This window comes from Pelobates fuscus, chromosome 1 (assembly GCF_036172605.1).
Source record: "Pelobates fuscus isolate aPelFus1 chromosome 1, aPelFus1.pri, whole genome shotgun sequence".
In the NCBI taxonomy this organism is placed as follows: domain Eukaryota; kingdom Metazoa; phylum Chordata; class Amphibia; order Anura; family Pelobatidae; genus Pelobates; species Pelobates fuscus.
Genome location: NC_086317.1, coordinates 167160969 through 167179720, shown reverse-complemented (window position 1 = coordinate 167179720; position 18752 = coordinate 167160969). Strand labels below are relative to the sequence as shown.

General features: G+C 41.8%; 1 protein-coding gene across 3 annotated transcripts in view; it reads right to left on the bottom strand.

The window, feature by feature from the left end:
• The window catches only part of AHCYL1 (adenosylhomocysteinase like 1), a 63045-nt gene that overhangs the window by 19787 nt on the left and 24506 nt on the right, over positions 1-18752 (bottom strand). For all 3 annotated transcript variants that reach the window (XM_063452028.1, XM_063452012.1, XM_063452020.1), the window contains exons 3-10: positions 17364-17507; positions 17133-17233; positions 15240-15342; positions 14176-14273; positions 13959-14065; positions 12952-13068; positions 11985-12048; positions 7136-7224 (exon numbers count right to left, since the gene is read on the bottom strand). In XM_063452028.1, coding sequence (XP_063308098.1) covers positions 7136-7224; positions 11985-12048; positions 12952-13068; positions 13959-14065; positions 14176-14273; positions 15240-15342; positions 17133-17233; positions 17364-17507 — 823 coding nt within the window. The remainder of the gene's footprint in view (positions 1-7135; positions 7225-11984; positions 12049-12951; positions 13069-13958; positions 14066-14175; positions 14274-15239; positions 15343-17132; positions 17234-17363; positions 17508-18752) is intronic.

Here is an 18752-nt window from a genome sequence, read left to right as displayed (position 1 = left end):
GCAATGCTACAAGAAACGCACCTCAAATCCTCGGATACCCATAGACTGAAAGACAGGGGTTACCCAACCAACTACCACAGCACTCACCCCGAAGCCCGAAAGGTTGGAGTTGCGATACTGTTGGCTGCTAATCTTGCCTTCACTTTGCTAGACCAAAAGACAGACCCTAACGGTAGGTTCCTTTTTATCAAAGGCACGATTACGGGGAGGACATACACCTTTGCCTCTATTTATGCGCCCAACGCAAAACAGGCGATGTTCTTGTGCAAAACATTCCGCCAACTGGCAATATTCACGGAGGGTTCGCTCGTCATAGGGGGGGATTTTAACGCACTGCTTGATCCGTTGCTGGACTCCTCGACAGGACACAGCAGTATACCACAAACCGCGATCAGGGCTATAAAGAAGACCATGAGGGACTCAAGACTAGTGGATGCGTGGCGGACCATACATCCAACGACTCGAGATTATACGCACTACTCGGCCATACATAGGAGATACTCTCGCATCGATTATGTTCTTATACAACAGGAAGGCCTACGACATCTACAGTCAGCAACAATCGCACCGACACCATGGTCGGACCACAGCGCAGTGTCCGTGAAGCTGGACTCCCAGCTGTTCAGGCCCACCAAGACGGAGTGGAGACTGAATGAGTCGCTCCTGTCAGACCCAGGAGTGCAGGCTGCCCTGACGGAACACCTCACCAACTACTTCAGGGAAAACGACACGGGAGAGGTGTCAAAAGTGACGCTATGGGAAGCGCACAAGAGTGTACTTCGAGGCCATCTCATCAGGATTGCCTCTCGTAAAAAAAGGGACTCGCAGCAACGTATGTTGGAGCTAACCGATCAGATCTCCCGACTGGAAACACAACACAAGCGATCACAGCTCGAAGAGCACTATCGCTCACTCCTGGACGCTCGCCGACAACTGGCGGACCTGGTAGCCAACAAACACCATAGGGAGACACAACGATCCAAGGCCTTCTTTTACATCCATGCCAACAAGGGTGGGAGGCTCCTGGCCCGCATGATCCGACCCCAACAAGCGAGGGCGCAAGTACATGCACTCCGGAAGACCGATGGCACACTCACACAATTCCCGGAAGCAATTGCCACTGAATTTTGTAACTACTACCGACAACTGTACAATTCCACACCGTCACTTCCCGACGCCCGCGGAGCGGACCTACAAGACGCAACATGGCGTTACCTACAAGGTTTCCAACCAGCCACCCTAACACCAGAAGAAGCGGAACTACTGGAGGCCCCGATCACCACGGAAGAGGTGCAGGCGGCGATTAAGGCAGCGAAGAAAGGGAAGGCCCCGGGACCAGACGGACTTTCGGCGGGATATTACAAATCATTCAGAGACATTCTTACGCCACATCTAACGGCAGCCCTCAATCGACTCCAGCAGGGAGACACATTCCATCAGGAAACGTTAGCAGCTACTATCACGGTAATCCCTAAACCCGGCAAGAACCCCGAAAACTGCAGTAGCTACCGGCCAATCTCGCTTCTCAACGCGGATGTGAAGCTATTCACCAAGATCATTGCCACCAGACTACAAAAATATGTACCGCGCTTAATACATCCGGATCAAACGGGTTTTGTGCCGGGAAGGGAAGCCAGAGATTGCACACTCCGGGCGTTTTCCATACAAGCATTAGCCCTTAGGGAGAAATCAGGCCTGCTAATGCTTTCAACAGATGCCGAAAAGGCCTTTGACCGGGTAAACTGGAGTTTCATGATGGCGACATTACGAAAGGTGGGACTGGGAAGAGGCATGATGACTTGGATTGAAGCGCTCTACACAGACCCCAGCGCCAGAGTAAGGGTGAATGGTGCGCTTACGGACACCTTCGCCATTCACAATGGCACGCGACAGGGTTGTCCACTATCGCCACTCTTGTTTGCCATCTCGCTGGAACCGTTCCTGGATAGAGTGAGACATACACCAGAGATCAGAGGGTTTAGGCATGGGACCCAGGAACACAAGGTAGCTGCATACGCAGACGACATGCTCTTCTTCGTAAACGATCCAGCTGAATCCCTGCCGGTCTTGATGCGAGAATTCGATACGTATGGCCAGTTATCAGGGCTGAAGCTCAATTTGACTAAATGCGAACTATTAGACGTCTCAACCCCGACGAACACAGGAGAACGAATTCAACGTGAGTACCCCTTCCATTGGTGCCAGGATCAGATGCGATACCTAGGAATATGGATACCCAGGAACCCGACAGAACTGTATGCCAAGAATTACATCCCCCTCCTGCGCACAATACTAAACGACCTTAAGAGCTGGAATTACGACCACATATCCTGGCAGGGGCGTATATCGGTAATAAAGATGAACATTCTCCCGCGGCTACTTTACCATTTTCACACCATCCCCTGGCACATCCCGCCAGGATTTTTTACATCTCTTAAGTCGGCGGTGATACAATACGTCTGGAAGGGAGAAAGGGCACGACTCAGCTTTGACAAGCTATGCCTATCTAAGAACTGGGGGGGCCTGGCATTACCAGATATCCGCAAATACTTCCATGCCACGGTACTGCAGCGGATCAGGGACTGGCATGTGGCATCTGATGACAAATTGTGGGTGGCGTTGAATAGAGAAGTCACAAACAAAGCCCTCCCTAGACTCACATGGCATAACTCGGCGGACGTAACCTCGAAGCTGGGTGCTGAATCACCCGTCACTCAAACGCTAAAAACATGGTCTCACCTGAGACGAAACCAACATATCTCCCCACAGCCGAGCCCCCTGATACCGATAACTTATAATTCGGAGATAGGCGGAGGACTACATCGTTCTTCCTGGCCAATAGAGGGAAGTGGGGACTTTGTCCCAATATTCGAGGTCCTCAATAACGCGGGAATACGAAATCTTCGGGAATGGAGTGGAATACTACAACCGACACTGCTGCACAGATTTCATTACGCGCAACTACGACATTTTTACTACAACCTCCCCAACAGGGTAGCGTTACATAGAGAACAGACGTGGTTTGAACGCTCCTGCATGACCGGCTCCGCCGCCGATGGCAGTGTCTCAGTCATCTACCAACAGCTAATAACAGGAGACCGCACACGGAACACGGCGTTCAAGCGAAGATGGGAAGAGCTGACGGATAGGACATTTACTGATGCACAATGGGAGCAGATATTGATTTTGCAGCACAAGAGCTCCATTAGTACCAACTACCAGGAGGTCAACTTCAAGCTACTCTCCCACTGGTACAGGACTCCATCTCTATTAAGTAGAATATTCCCGGGGTCTACAGACACTTGTTGGAGATGTGAAACCCACACAGGCACAATAAGACACATCTGGTGGGATTGCGCAAAGATTAAGCCGTTTTGGGAAGACGTACAACGGGAAATGACAACCATCCTGGGTGACCTACCTGACTTCAACATAGAAATGGCTCTACTCCATCACACGGAAGGCTCAATAGCCCAATACAAGAGGTCGATAATCCGCCACCTACTAAATGCGGCCAAAGCATCCATACCCGCTAAATGGAAACAAACACAACCACCAACTATGACAGACTGGCTTCAGAGGATAGAGGACATACACACGGCCGAGGCGCGATACGCAGAACTGCTCGGAAGGAGCACCAAACATGTCGAAGCCTGGACCCCGTGGTATGTATACCTCTCAAGACCGGGAGCAAGAAGACCGTAAATCACATTATTTCACACGGTTCAGGAGTGCCCGAGCGCGCGCTGACGAATGGTGCCAACTATCACCCCCCCCTCCTTCCCCCCCCCCCCCACACATCTGTATTCCCCCCCCCCCTTCCTCCCCCCCTCCTTTTCTCATTTTCACAACGTACAAGGTCTCTACTCAAACCCACGCGACCTACTTCTGGGACACAGTGGCGGCGGCTCGGACTGGCCCGGGGAGGTCGGATCAGGGGTACCCGACTGTGAGGATGCGCGAGCTAAAGGCGAAATAGGCGGTAGATCCCAGGGAGGCATACCAGTACTATCACCACAAGCTGACTAAAGGGACAACTAGGGAACTGACCATACTGAGAGGCGACCCCAAAGTAAAACACGCTAGACCGACAAAAGGAAGGGAATAAAACATACACCCTACGACACTCCAAGGCACCTCATCAGACGTTTGACTGACGGACTACTGAAGTAGACAGACACACCCAAACCACCTATGTAACACGAGGGACTACTAGAATTCCCATCTTCGGGAGATCCCAGATTAGGGTGTGGATTTGGGGGTGGCGCCCTTAGTGGTGCATTGTAAGTGCTTGGAACTCACAATCTCGCCTGCAACACAACACACTTAGCTTAACATCATATGCCTACACATATCCGACACTACCCCCAACTGGGGATGCGCAGGTTCTCCCAGCCATATATGTCACATCTCACCATGTATGAGACTACAGCTCTTACCTACTCTCTTGGCTATTAGGTCTATATGCCAGGTCACTTGGAAGGACTGCAGAACAGGGGCTTCGTGATATCTTCTTGTTTAACCTTGCTTGTTTGATTATTGAAGTTACTGGAAATGTTTTAGCTCGAAAAGATGCATCAATCTATAGTCGTTCAATTGTTTAACTTGCTCAAATTACCTACGCTTTACTGACTGATAAACAGCCATATGACGCTTGCTGAATGTTAGATGAGCAGAAGCTAACGATGCTTATTTTCAATGTTGAGTTACGATCTGATATACAGTATATACACTGTTGTGGTGTATGAATATTTGTGACTTTGTACTCACCTGATCGTCATAATAAAGAATTTAAAAAAAAAAAAAAAAAAAACTTTGTACAGGAATAGCACACACCAACTTTACAAAATACACATGAGAAGTTCTTTGTTATAAGTTTGTGTGCGAAAACACCCCAAAAACACAATTTTACTCCAATATTTAGCAGAGGTTGGCGGTAAAATGGCTACGTAGAAAGTGTCAAAACAACCTTAGGTAAATAGCCTGTGGTGTCTACTTTATATAAATATATACTATTGTGTGGCAATTTTGTTTTCTTTTATGGCTATAAAGCTTACAAGACAAACATACCAAATTCTAAAATCGCTCCACATTAAAAGTTTATTTTACTCCTTGTGCTTTGTGACCTGTAACTACCAAAAAAAACTGAAAATCCCAGACACATTATATATTCTGTAAATCAGAACAACTAAATGAATTTATTTTTAATTACTTTCCTTAACCTGCACTAATTAGGCACACATTATTATTGCAAAAACTGTAAAAAAAAATTATAATTTTTTTTTGCATTTTTCTGTATTTTTTTTATAATAAATAAGCATGTATATATATATATATATATGTTACATCAAATGAAAGCCCTTTCTGTCCTTTAAAAAACGGTATATAATATGCGTCGGTGCAATAAATTAGTCAAATGCAAATTGCAGTTGAACGCAAACAGCAAAAAATGCAAAAAATGCCGTTGTCACAAAGTGAAAGACAAGCTTCCGAAGCTCTGTCCTTAAGGGGTTAAAGAGATTTGTTTTACCCTTCATGAAGTCTAGGCTAATGTTTGGGGGATTGGAGAGTTATATTCACTCTGGGGATTGCTATAATCACTATACCCCCTTGGCTTACAACAATTGCACTTGTAAGAGCAGCCTGCTTTGCTCTCTGGACTAGGAGAGGTCTACCCACTGGAAGCTGGATCCTGGTCTTGGGTCCAGGATGGGTGGAGGACAGCGAGACCCCAACCAAGCTGTGGTTGTTTATGGGATTTACGGTGGTTATGGTGTCCAGTGCGGTGCTTATGGTACTCAAGGATTACTAGGAAGCAGTGATTGACGAAAGTACCCGGTTGGGGTGCCAGGTGGTCCGTCACACCTGGGTCTCTGCCAATACGGCCAGTGACGTGCATCCAGCTTCTATAGAGCTGCAGAAGCCAGATGCTAATCCCACTGGCCATTCATTGTGCCAGATCATCACTCTCAGCCAATGAAAGCAACTGCATATAAATATAAATATAAACAGACATTTGCCAGTCTGAAACACTGCACATACAAGTGCAAGGCACCATGACCACTTTAAACCACTGAAGTGGTCATAGTGCTTGAAGGAACTCTAAACCCTAAAGAAACACCATCAATATAACAGCCAACTGTAGTGATTATGGGGCCAGGGTGCCCTACTGCCCTTCCAGGGTTTGTGAACAGCTAGACCACTTACCTGCGGTCTGGCGGTCACTTCCATCTGTGGAGCACGAAGCCCCCTACAAGGAGCTTTACTTCGCTTCACTGAACTAAGCCTTGCTATGCTGGACTGGCTTACTGGCCGTGTGAATATTCCAACCGCTTTCAGCCAGTAAAGGACTGCAATGCTGGGCTAGCTCAGTGCAGAGTGCTTCAGGATGCAGAAGAGGTGACCAGCACCCAGCGGAACCCAGGTAAGTTGTCAAACCATCTGCACTAGTTAATACAGTGGGCTGTAGTATTTATAGTTCTTGTAGTGTTCCATTAGTAAACAATGACAGAATAACTCCATTATAATAAACCAGTATTTAAAGAACTTACATCAAAATGCAAAGATTCACTCATTTAATAGAGGTAGGGCTGTACAAAGCTCAATTGGTAAATAAGAAGAAGACTTTCCATCTTACCATATGGTCTTAAGAGGCCAGAATGTCATTACAGAATAACATGCCACTGACCCTTAAGTATTTAAGTTGGAATAGAGGCTTCTGGCAGACAGATTTACAGCACAACAAACGGTAGGAGATAACCAAAGCTCTGATTGGTGGATATATACAGAGTGTTCATCTCCACATTACAATACATTACAATAATAAAAAAATAAAAAAAAAACACGACACAGTTAGACAGACAGTCATTGTAAAGCATTCACACGAAAAGCAGACAATCTGCCTAACAATCTGCCTGGACCAGTCACTGACATTGTAAAGCATAACATTAGTATTTACAGTTTTTAAATATTTATATTCTCTAATACAACTATTGAATAATTCAGATACATTTTAATAGGATACAGGCCGGCTATGATGATGGGTAAATTTCAGAAACTATATAAAATGCATCACAATCCAGCATTTCTAATTTTGTCCAGAGCAGCATTAATAAGTATTATTCAGGCACATTACCAAGCTTGCAGAGCGCAGATTGGATCAATCTCTGTGACATGCACAATGGCACCAAGGGCCTTTAGAGCTGCACTGCACCCTTTCCCAACCTGCATTAGGGACACACAATTACAAGCTATTCAAAACATCACATATAAGCATGACTGAAGAGAATTATACATGTCCAGGTAGTGAAAGAAAATAAAAAAATGCATCATTACAAAAGAATACCACACATAAAATCTACAAAGTATAGAGACACTATAGGCATGGAAACATCTTTAGTATACTGAAGTAGTTTAGGTGTACAAATAATGACTCTGCAGTCTCAATACTCTACCATTTAGAAGATCACTTTGTTTATATAGCTCTAGTCACACATCCCTTTATGCGATTTACATAGCCTTCCTAAACACTTCCTGTAAAGCAACATCTACTGTTTAAAACTTCCTTTATTTCAGCTTGTTTAATTTCTTCCATACTGTTCTGTTAATTGCCTTCTAAACCATGCAGAAAGCTCCTGTGTGTGATGAAAGTTAAATTTACAGAGCAAGGCAAAAAAAAAAAAAATCTAAAGCAAGTTAACATCGGATTTAAAAGTATACCATGTTTTTTCCCATGCAAGCGGTTTGTGTCACAGAAAGGGTAGATGTGGCTAGGACTGCATAAACAGAAACAAAAAAAAAAAAGTTATTTAACTCCTAAATGGCAGAGAATTGAGCAGTGAGACTGCATACACTAAAACTCCCTTTAAAGTTGTTGTGACGCCTATAGTATCCCTTTAAGTGTATAATGCCAAAGTAAGACATTGGTTCAGGAAAACAAAGTGACATAAACAAGTTGTCAAATATTATTCAAGTGTAAGAAACTCAAAGTGAATTTCACATTTTAATAGTTGAAGTGAAGCATTGCTAACTTGGAGAATTTTTCCAGTACAGTTAATTTAGACTAAAATTTTAAATTCAATTTAATTCCGGACAACCAACCCTTTTGCATATGTTTGTATAAGTTGTTTCTATATATACACACACTGTATAAAGCGCATTGTCTATTAGGGTACTTAGGGATGCTTGCTACCTTATCTGTTGACAAATAGAGAAACAGCCTCTCTCTGTGGTATTATTTCTTACAGAGGATTTTTTGGATCTCTAATTTAATCTGAAATGCTTTTTATCAAATGGAACAATAAGGGGTTAATCCTTGATGTATTTTTTTTGTAAATTCTTTATGTCATTCCACAGGGGAGTATTAAAAAAATATTCAGGAGGAGAGCAGATACATGAATACATCTAGCAAGAACAACACACAATAACTAACAGACACGCATGCTAAATAAGTGTTTTTATAAAATTAAATGTAAGCGAGGGAGCAAAGTAAAGAAGTGACTATATTATTCCAATCGTGGGCACGAGGTTTCACCATGAAGTAAAAGTTTACACCTGAGGATGCTATGCCCCCTTATGGATTCACCCCCTTCCAGGAGATCCAGGAGACTCAAATGCTAACAAAGGTTATGCTAACAATTAACCTGGAGGAAGGGGGATGGAAATTAAGATTACAGTAACATCCAAGTACATCTAGATGGGTTTAAAAAGCTGGATTTACAGACCAGGTTGCAAATAAATCTCACAGAATGTGCAATGGCTAGATGAGTAAGCAACTATTCTAAAAAAAAAAAAACAAAAAAAAAAAAAACAACAAAAATAAAAAAACAGAGAAAGAAATAAAAAGTAAAAAAAACAAATCAACAGAAATGCAATAGCTGTTCGTGGTGGAGGAAAGTAGGCATTCATAGGGGGACATGAAACTCAACACACCAGGTTGCGGCCTGTCAGGTCTTAATGCATTTGTTTTTGGGACAATATCTCCAGGTGTTTTGTTTTTCAATGACATAATGTAGATTTCCTTTTGGCATCTGGTTGAAACAGTTTCAGTTTGTAGCCCACGATTGCTGTGTTTGGGCAGTTGTCAGAAATACATCAGAGTTACACTGGCCTAACAGATGTTTTATTGCACAATCTGCAGAGATCCAGAATATTTCAGTTCTCCAGCCATGCACCCAGTAGGAAATATGCCTTCTACTGCCAACTGTATGTTCACTCTATTTTTATTATTATGTGGGTCTAACAGGTGGTTTTTTTTTATTTCTGAATACCATATTTCCTTGGTAAAATAATTACAATATGATCGGTCTATTGCAGGCTTTTATTTCCAAGCCACTGAGTGTCAGATCTGAAATAACTAACATTACTGACATAATGTTGGTCATGATTGGGCAAAGACTGCAACCTTGTTTGCCTATTCTTATTTTGACACACAGCTGATGGGGTCACATTAATTAGACTATTTTTTATTCTCCTTTTCTGATCTTTACTTCTTTTATTTTCTCTATACTTGTCAATGTATGTAGTCCTTGCCCCCTCTCCTGGGTGTTACTGGAGAAAGTTCAGTGTTCTATGGTGTACAATATTGCAGAAGAGTTCATTCCTCAGCTGCTGCCTCATCATTTAGGGGTTTCTGTTAGTATTTGATTATTAAAAAAAAAAATGTTTTAGTGCCACTAGACAGAAAATAGGACAACATTTAGGCAACAACTCCAAAACCAGAGCTCTTTTAACAATGGCAGAAAAAAAAAACCAGAAACAAGGAAATTAAGCTATGACGAGTCTCACCTTCCACCATTTGTTTAATTTCATTTTACGCGTTTTATCAGATTTAAATCTGGAGATTTTACTTTTGCATGCATAGCCGAGTTTACAAATCCTTTAGGAGTAGCCAAAAAAAGAGTCCGTATGTGCAGTATTTTGGGAAGATATAAAGCACTTTGATTGCAAAGGTATTAGTCCTCCCCCAGCAGCATCATAACCCAACCTGAAATGAGAGTTCTAGGCTGGCTAATGTTAAGTCTGTGCATAGTTTGTGTCTATTAACCGCATGAATCGCATGCTGGCAGACAAACAATGGCAACATGCCCTGCCTCCTTTTGCGATCAAACCAAAGTTATTTTAATAAATAAACTGGGTTTTTAGCACATACGCTTAAAAAAGGGTAGGCAGCTCAAATGACTAACCCAGAGTCTTTTATTTCTGGTCCAATAATAAGGTATGTAAAATAAGAAGAGGGAGTAATGTCTTGATAGGTTTCTGAGGCAGTTCTTAGAGGTAGTATGAGATGTGGAGACAGAAATATGTGCTGTATCTTTCTGTATCCATATATCATACTACCTCTGATTCTGCATCTACCTCAGACACATATCAAGGAGTTACTCCCTCTTCTTATTCTACGTACATTTTTGCTATTTAGTAACTTAACGGGTGGGAGAACATTCCAGCAAAGCTTGCTACAGCCAAAACAGTGTTTTACTAAAACACTGTTTTTGGTTGGAGTAACCCTTTAATGTTATATTCATTTAGAATTAAAAGGATTTTTAAAAGAGCTTTAGTTGAATGTCTAGCTCTTGTGTGGGCACTAAAGAAGCTCCAACCTTATTTGTACGGTCGACCATTCACCTTAATGACCGACCACAACCCCCTAACTTGGCTGAACCGAGTGGCGGGGTACAACCCCCGATTATTGCGCTGGAGCCTGGCCTTACAACTGTACAATTTCACCATGCAGTACAGGCCAGGCAAACAATGGAAATGCAGATGGATTATCTCGCCAAACCGAACTGGAACTTTAAAATTGCTTTTCCCGGACATCCCCAAGCCAACCCGGCAGGGTCTAGGCGGGTATGCCGACCCATGGACTAAGGGGGAGCAGTGCAAGAAAACCCAGCATTTCCCAGACTTTGTTCGAACAAGATTTCACCTGTTTTCACCGACCACCCCCTGGATCATTATCACCAAAGGAAACCATCAATTAAGCGCTCTCCTCGTGTGCCCATCCTGTTTGCACAAAGGAGGCAGTGGAACTTGGTCGTCGAGTGTCTGGAACAAAAATCAGACACTCGACTTCCCGAACACCAGTCAAATTAGACGAACGCCTGCTTCCTTTTCCCGAACAGCTAGGAAAGTGCTGTTCGGTATGGATCAGGGGAACAATCGCTACTATAAGCCAGGGGATTCCGTTCGTGCATTATTTCGGTTTTGTAACTTGTCGAAATAGACCGACCGCACAGCCTAAACTCATGGAACTGTTTCTGGGCAGGAGCCTCTTGTGCGGTCGGTCCAAGTGGGACTTCCATAAAATTCGAAAACTCCTGAACTGATCTAGGTGATTTTTGGATATGTTGGTCACCCAGATCAGGGCTATCAGAGGATATGACTTTTCGGGGGATACCATGTATTTTGCTTCATCTCATTGATATGGTTACAATATTTCGATTTCCTCCATTTTAATGCCAAACCCCAGCAGAACATCCCCTCTGTGCTGCTTGGGCTAATAAGGGAACTTTTTCTTAAGATGAAATGAGCGGCTGTGATTGGCTGAGATGTCAACTAAACGCTTTCACCCTATCACAGAGCGCATTGCTGGTGATAAATATGTATGGCTCGAATTAAGTGAATAATCTATGCCTTACCATACTTACAGTAGGGGACAGGCTGTGGTTTGCCTTGTTTAGTGTTAAAGTGCTTGAAAATGGTTTAACACTGAATTGAGGGACTGTATCAGGGGACTTGAAACTCTATATTTAATTCAAGAAATTAAATGGTTATACCGTTTACAGTGTCCCTTCAAGATTAAGTATTTTCTAGTTTGTGTACTTGTCCATCTCCAAAGTTGATAGCACTGCACTCAGGAAGCAGCAATTAATGTAACTATGTACACTGCACATGGATGGGTGCACATTCCCTGGAGACCAATCAATGTAAATATCAGTAGTAGCTGGACTGTAAATGATTTAAAGTATGGACTTCATGTTACTCACCTCTCCATAGCCACACACCACAACCTGCTTCCCACCAAACATCACATCTGTGCTTCTTTTCAACCTGCAGAAAATAAATGATATAAAAACTTGTAATAGTCCCACCTAAAATGATGCCAAATTAAGGGGGGAGGCGGAGGGATCTATAGTGCCAAGAATACAGCTGGGTATTCTTGGCTCTATGGTATCACTTTAACCCCTTAAGGACACATGACATGTGTGACATGTCATTATTCCCTTTTATTCCAGACGTTTGGTCCTTAAGGGGTTGAAGAGAAAACCCTTCATTTGACTGCTTCCTCTTCATAAAAGTAATCCCCACAATGTGCTATATATGTATGTTGAGCACTTTATATGGGTGTTCAGTTTTGCTATGCAATACAGACCCTATTGACTTGCAGAAGCAGAATATCTGTCATAATGTGTCCCAGCAGAACCATAACAGTAATCTTTGCATGCTTCTCTGCCCAGCCTGCCATTGGATATATGCGTTGTGTGAAGTATGGGAGGAAGGAATGGTTAAAACTCTTTACAATGCACAGAATTTCGAGAGCAGAATGTCTACTGTGTTCCTGCTTGACAGTGCTACAATATTAGTAGGATGGGGTATGGTATGGCACTGAGGAGATAAATGGGAAGCTGAAAAGGCACACAAGATATAGGTGAGAAGATCAGGATAGACACATGAAGGAGTGTTAATTCCTATTAGCAGACTTTTTATCCACCATAGTTGCAGAGGTAAAACCGGGTGAAATATTTCATGCTCTGTATTAATCTTTGCACCCATTTCTGTATTAGACCTACTGTTCCTACTTGTGCCCCCCTCTCAGACAACGCTCCCCTCCACCTTAGGACTGCATAAATAGAATGATGCACATTTTTGTTTGTGTCCCTTCAACTGAGTTTACATTTAAGTGGAAGCAGTACCACAATATTCCTCATATTCCTCATTATCCTGTATTCTCACCCATCCAATATGGATTCACGACAGCAGTACAGATTATCAAATTTCTGCTTGGTGACAGAGTCGTTCACATTCATAGCAGGCACACACAGCTTGCCAGCCTTGGATAGTTGATAAAGTCTAAATAAAAAAATAATGTACAAAATTAATGGTGTTCATTTCTCAAAGGAAGATTGTGTCATGCTAGTAAAGATCATTAGAGGCATGAAAAGAACTTAAAGGGAATTGCATCACTTTGAATTAACGGTCTTATTCAAAAACTTTAGCATTGAATGAGACAGTTTCCTCACATTGCAGTCTGAAATAATCACGGACGTATGATTACATTTTTCATGTGCACCTGCTTCGTTCTTCTTATGCTTTCCACACCCACACAACGGAGAAAACGGATCTAACCAGTTAGTGCCCTATCCCTAGAAATGCTTGAAAAGTGTATTGGGTATGCCTGACAGATTTAAACATGTATTTACACACATGCATTTAGAAGATCTTTTCATTTTGCAACATTCTGACAGTGGGTGAAGAGAGAGAGTCTGATCAGTGTGATCATGCAGAGTAGGTGCCTGTATTGGGTTTCTTTCATCGACTGCTGCACAACGGTGTCCTGTTTGTGTTATTAGTGTTGTGCAACTAAGTTTATAGTAATATTATAAACGTTTATTACGCACTTTGCAACGTTGTTCTTGCTTTATTTTGGTCTGTATATTTGTTTGAAAGGGTTTGCTTGCTGGTTAAAAAAAAAAAAAAAATTATATATATGTTCTAATAAGTCAAATTTCTACGACTCCCTTGGTGCATAGACATATAATTAATAGGGAACATCATAACCAAATGTAATTTTATTTTTTTTCATGTCCTGTATGCTACATGCTTGAAGACTCTTATCTACCAATCTTATCATACAGGTATACATTACAGGGTTTTTGGATCATTTGATAATTTCAACGTCATGACCACATATTAGCAATGGCTCTCCACAATGAATCCAGTAAAGTTCTGCAGACCCTTACCTGTGCACTCCAGTTACACTTTCCTCTACAATACCACGGATCTTTTTGTAAATATTTGGATACTTTTTATAGACCCAATGTGTTAAATCTCCTCCATCATCCAGGATCTGGAATACAGTTTGAACAGTCAGTAAATGAAGAAGCACATGCAGAGTGTTAAACAACAAAAAGATTTCATAGAACACATGCAATTGGAAACTTTTGAAATGCAAAGTACCATATTTGCCTGCCAACCAGCATTTGCATTCACGCAGCGGTCAATACACCACCAGAAATCATCTTCGGATTCTCCTTTCCAGGAGAAGACTGCAACACCTACATGGAATATCTATGTATTAGTGTAAAAATGTGGCAAAATATATGTATTTATTTACCCTATTCTCAATGTAGACAAGAATAACAGTAATTAATTGTGTAGAGGAAAAAAAAAAAGTTACAAAAATAGAGTATCCCAATTGAACTTCATACATTTGTTCCCTTCTTTTATTTTACACATTGTGAGGCGGTACATAACGAGAAGACTAAAATGTACATGATCTGAACTGTGCTCAAAGACTGGTGAACTTTGAGCAGAGAAGGCCAAAAAGCAGATACCCAACTTTTAAAGAATGACAACTTCCATTATGATATTTGAGACTTAAAAGAAACACTCCATGCACCAAACCACTACAGTCTGCTTTTACAGCCCAGTTTACCTGAATCCTTCTGGGCACCACCGCTATCTCCCCTGCTGCTGGAAACTCTTGCCACTAAGACAAGCCTGGCTGTGCAGAGACACACTTATTGGTTGAACGTGCTCAGTTGGTGCTATCAGCCAATGTGCTGGGAGTTAATGCAGTTTCCAACACCAGGTGAGGTAAAGATAGGTACCCGGCTGGACCCAGGTAAGTGTTCTTTTTTTTAACTGCTCCTATACAGTTTAACTACTTACTCTGGTAGGGCGCACTCTTGGCACCATGACCACTACATCAGGCTGCTGTAAAGGGGCACTCAAAACAAAAAAACATAACAGGTATAGCGCACATGAGGGTACACCTGTAATGACTTCCCAGCAGCATGGCTAAGGCATACATTTATGCGTGTGGTGGTGGGTAGCTCTATTCAGTGCTAGGATGGGGTAATAATAAAATGTAAAAAAGTCTACCCTCTCTACTTTTTTTATTTTTATAATTAGTTTATTTTTTAAACACACCAGGCTGGAGTTGACCTAATTTTTTATGCATTATGTACGCCAGACTACAAAAAAATAAAACCATTAAAACATAGACCAGGTATACATACCTGACTCAGCCAAAGCAGCAGCCACTTCATTTTGAGTTGAATAGATGTTACAGGCACACCAGCGGCACTGGGCACCCAGGGCACAAAGAGTCTCAATTAGTACCTGAAGTCATATCAAGAGGATAAATAGAAAAACATTAAGTAGGATGAGATCAGCAAATAACAGAGGAGACATTGTGTGCAACAATACAAAAATTATGAACAAACACATAAAAATACACTTTATGCTTTCACATTAAACATGGATATTAAATCTCCACAGAAAGCAAGAAATAAATTTGGAGCAGCGTATTACTTATTACTTTGGGTGTTATTAATAAAGAGTGATTACAAGATAAAGGAGAAGCAGCTCTCTATAAAGAAATTCCATTACACTTAGACACAAAGGACATAAGTATAATGTTGCTAAGCACATTTTGCATTCAAAGGCTGTGCTGAGGGCTTAGGACTGCACTCTGGAACAGCAAGAAACTGTTTTCAACGATTAAGACTGTCTATGTAGTCAATTGTTCATTCTTTTGGCAAGTCAATGATATAATTATAGAGATCGGTCATGCAATATACATCTGGCAAACATCACAGCTGGATACAGACCAGTTATTGAGGTGCATGATTACCCAAGTGTGCAAACAACGTAAGAAACAGAAGAAAGGGCTTTGTAAGAGAATGGGGGAAAATACTATAACATGCAGAAGTGATTTCGGAACAATGCTTAAGAGGATGTAATTTTGTCCCCAGCAGAGCTACCAGGGATAGCCAGCAATGTAACTCTCCAGCTCTTTGACTACCACTCTGGTGACTCACAATCATGGTCACCAAAGTTCTTGTTAGGAGTGCTTGGCTCAAAAACAGGCACAGAGCTACCTTTGACTTCACCTGGCATACAACATTAAAGTTTAATAGTCACCACAGAACAGGCATTTGTTGAATTAGGGATGCTAGTGAGAGTTGATTAGTGCAGAGCCTTTTTAGCATGGATCACATGATAAAAGACACCGGTACAGAATCTAAGAAAGCACACATAAAACATTAGTCAGTTTTAGTCATCATTAAAAAAGTTGAACTGGGTTTGTAGTAGGCCCACTTTAAAGAGGATGCTAGAAGGGAAGTGTGCAGAAAGAATATAGAAATTCAAATGTAACATTGGGAACCGTGTTCTGCTGTACTTGAGAAAGGACTGGTTTAAAGTCAAATGATTCCAGATTAAATCCGTTTTTAAACATACATATTTTCAATATATGTACACCAGAGTGGTAAAAAATAAAATCAATAATAGTAATAAAAAAAAAAAAAATATATATATATATATATAAATAAAAATCGCAGAACACCTTTATTAGGCTTCATTGGAACCAGACTCCCCAACATCACAACTCCTCATAGTAGAGCTGTTTACATATTCAATATAATACAAATATACAACCCCCCCCCCCCCCCCCCCCCCGTAATTATGTCCCTTTTCAGCAAATACATTAGCAATTAAAAGTAAGCTTTAATGAAAGCATGGTGGGTTCTATTCATTAAATATCGAGCTGGTTACTGAGTTAACCAATTAACTAAAACTTAGCTGCTACAATTTGCTAAAATTCAGGTTTACATATGAACTCCAGAAGAGATAGTTTACACCAAATTCACATATACTAGGTTGCCTTCTATAGTCACAAAACAATAATGATTTATATGTACTCATGAAATGGATCATGACACTTTGTGATCTGTTGCAAGCAAGAGTAGATACACAAGTCTAAGATGGTTGAAATTTTGCTAATGCTGTATCATATTGATTGCAACTTGCTAGTAAACTCGATGCTTAGTGAATATACCCCTGTGCTTCACTGAATGCACTCATCACATTCTTCCCCACAAACAATACTTCTGATCTTTTGCACTAACCCCGGTCTGTGCCGTGATGTGTGTGCAACCCACTATCTTCGCTCCTGATAGAGGTTTCTCCCCCTGCGCTCGCTTCCTCAGGGAAATCAGAGCAGTCATTTCTGGAAATGTCACAAGGGAGAAATAGCTTACTCAGGATATAATGCACCTGAGCCTTGTCTGGCTATCTCCTTCACATATTGTGCAGATGCTTCCTTAAGAGCACAATTCCCACAAACCCACAAAAGTCACCTTGCTCAGCAATCTCAATCTCCCGTCGGCCAAACTCAACCTGCTTAATGTTCTTCACACAAAAGTCGCTGCTGCCTTTGGAGTTGGTTTGCTGCTTGTCTCTTGGAGATGTCTCATCATCTGAACTATCTGTGTAAGAAGCCACTAAGAGCATGCAAAACAGAAGAAAACAAAATGGGTCAATGAGAAAGGGTCAGCTAAGAAAATAAAAAAAAAAAGACTAGAAATGTTCCCTGCATGGTCATTGTGCCCACAGCATGAGTGTGTCTAATGATGAGCATGCACTGTGCTTCCTGGAGACAGTTCTCTTGTGTCCCTAAATGAAGGACACCAGGGAACTGAAGTGGGACAGGAGGCATAATATAGCACATTAATGAGGACAATACAGATCAAATACATTAAAACTGTATTGCTGTCTGGAGTGTCCATTTAGCTTGTATGAAGGAATCTCTGATAGTGAGCAGAGAAGGGAAGCATTGGGAATTAATGATTGGCTGAGATCCATTGGAAAACAGTTAAACACCTTATTATTATCGGTATTTATATAGCTCGAACTTATTACGCAGTGCTTTACAATATTCTGAACAGTGGGAGATTTAACAATAAATGAGACATTTACAAAATGATACAGGAACAATAGGTAGATGAGGACCCTGCTAAAAATAAGCAGATAGTGCCGAGGGACTCCAAACTTCAAAACAACGTAATTAAAGCGGCACTGTCATGCCGAACTTACCTTTCCTCAATCTCTTCCTCTTCTCCCCCTCTCTCAGGATCTGTTATTCTTTTCTTCCTGTCTTCTTTAGTTTTCTTTAAAATCATAAGACAAAGTAGGGACTCTGTCTTATGGAGGATTCCTCCGCTTGACCAGCTCTGACCAGCGGAGGAGCAAAGTGTGCTTCATTTCCGCTGGTCAGAGCAATTTTCCCATGATCCCTAGCTTTCCTCCCAGTTCCCACAATGCTTCCTGTCAGTATTGCCGAACGTCCTGTCACTTAGACAGAACGCCGGCAAAACTGCCGAATTGCATCCTAACAGAATGAGCACTGTTTCTCCATTGGTGTTAGGATGCAATTCGGTACTTTGTTCGGATCGGAATTTCATTCTGATGAATGAAACCCCGATCCTATTCATTGCTGTGGCTGCATCTTGCAGCCGCTTAGTAGATAACTCCCTAATTCCCACGGTATCAGGGAGCTATCTACTAAAAGGCTGAAAGACCTAAACTGGTCTTTCAGCCAACTTTACTAATACTAAGTAAAAATGAATAGTAAATAATATGCCCCTACTCGCTATACCGCGAGTAGGGGCATGTCTAGTAAGCAGTGAGCAGCCTGTGGCCAAAGAACTGGCCAAAGAACTTTCCCACGCTTGTAAAATGACACAGAG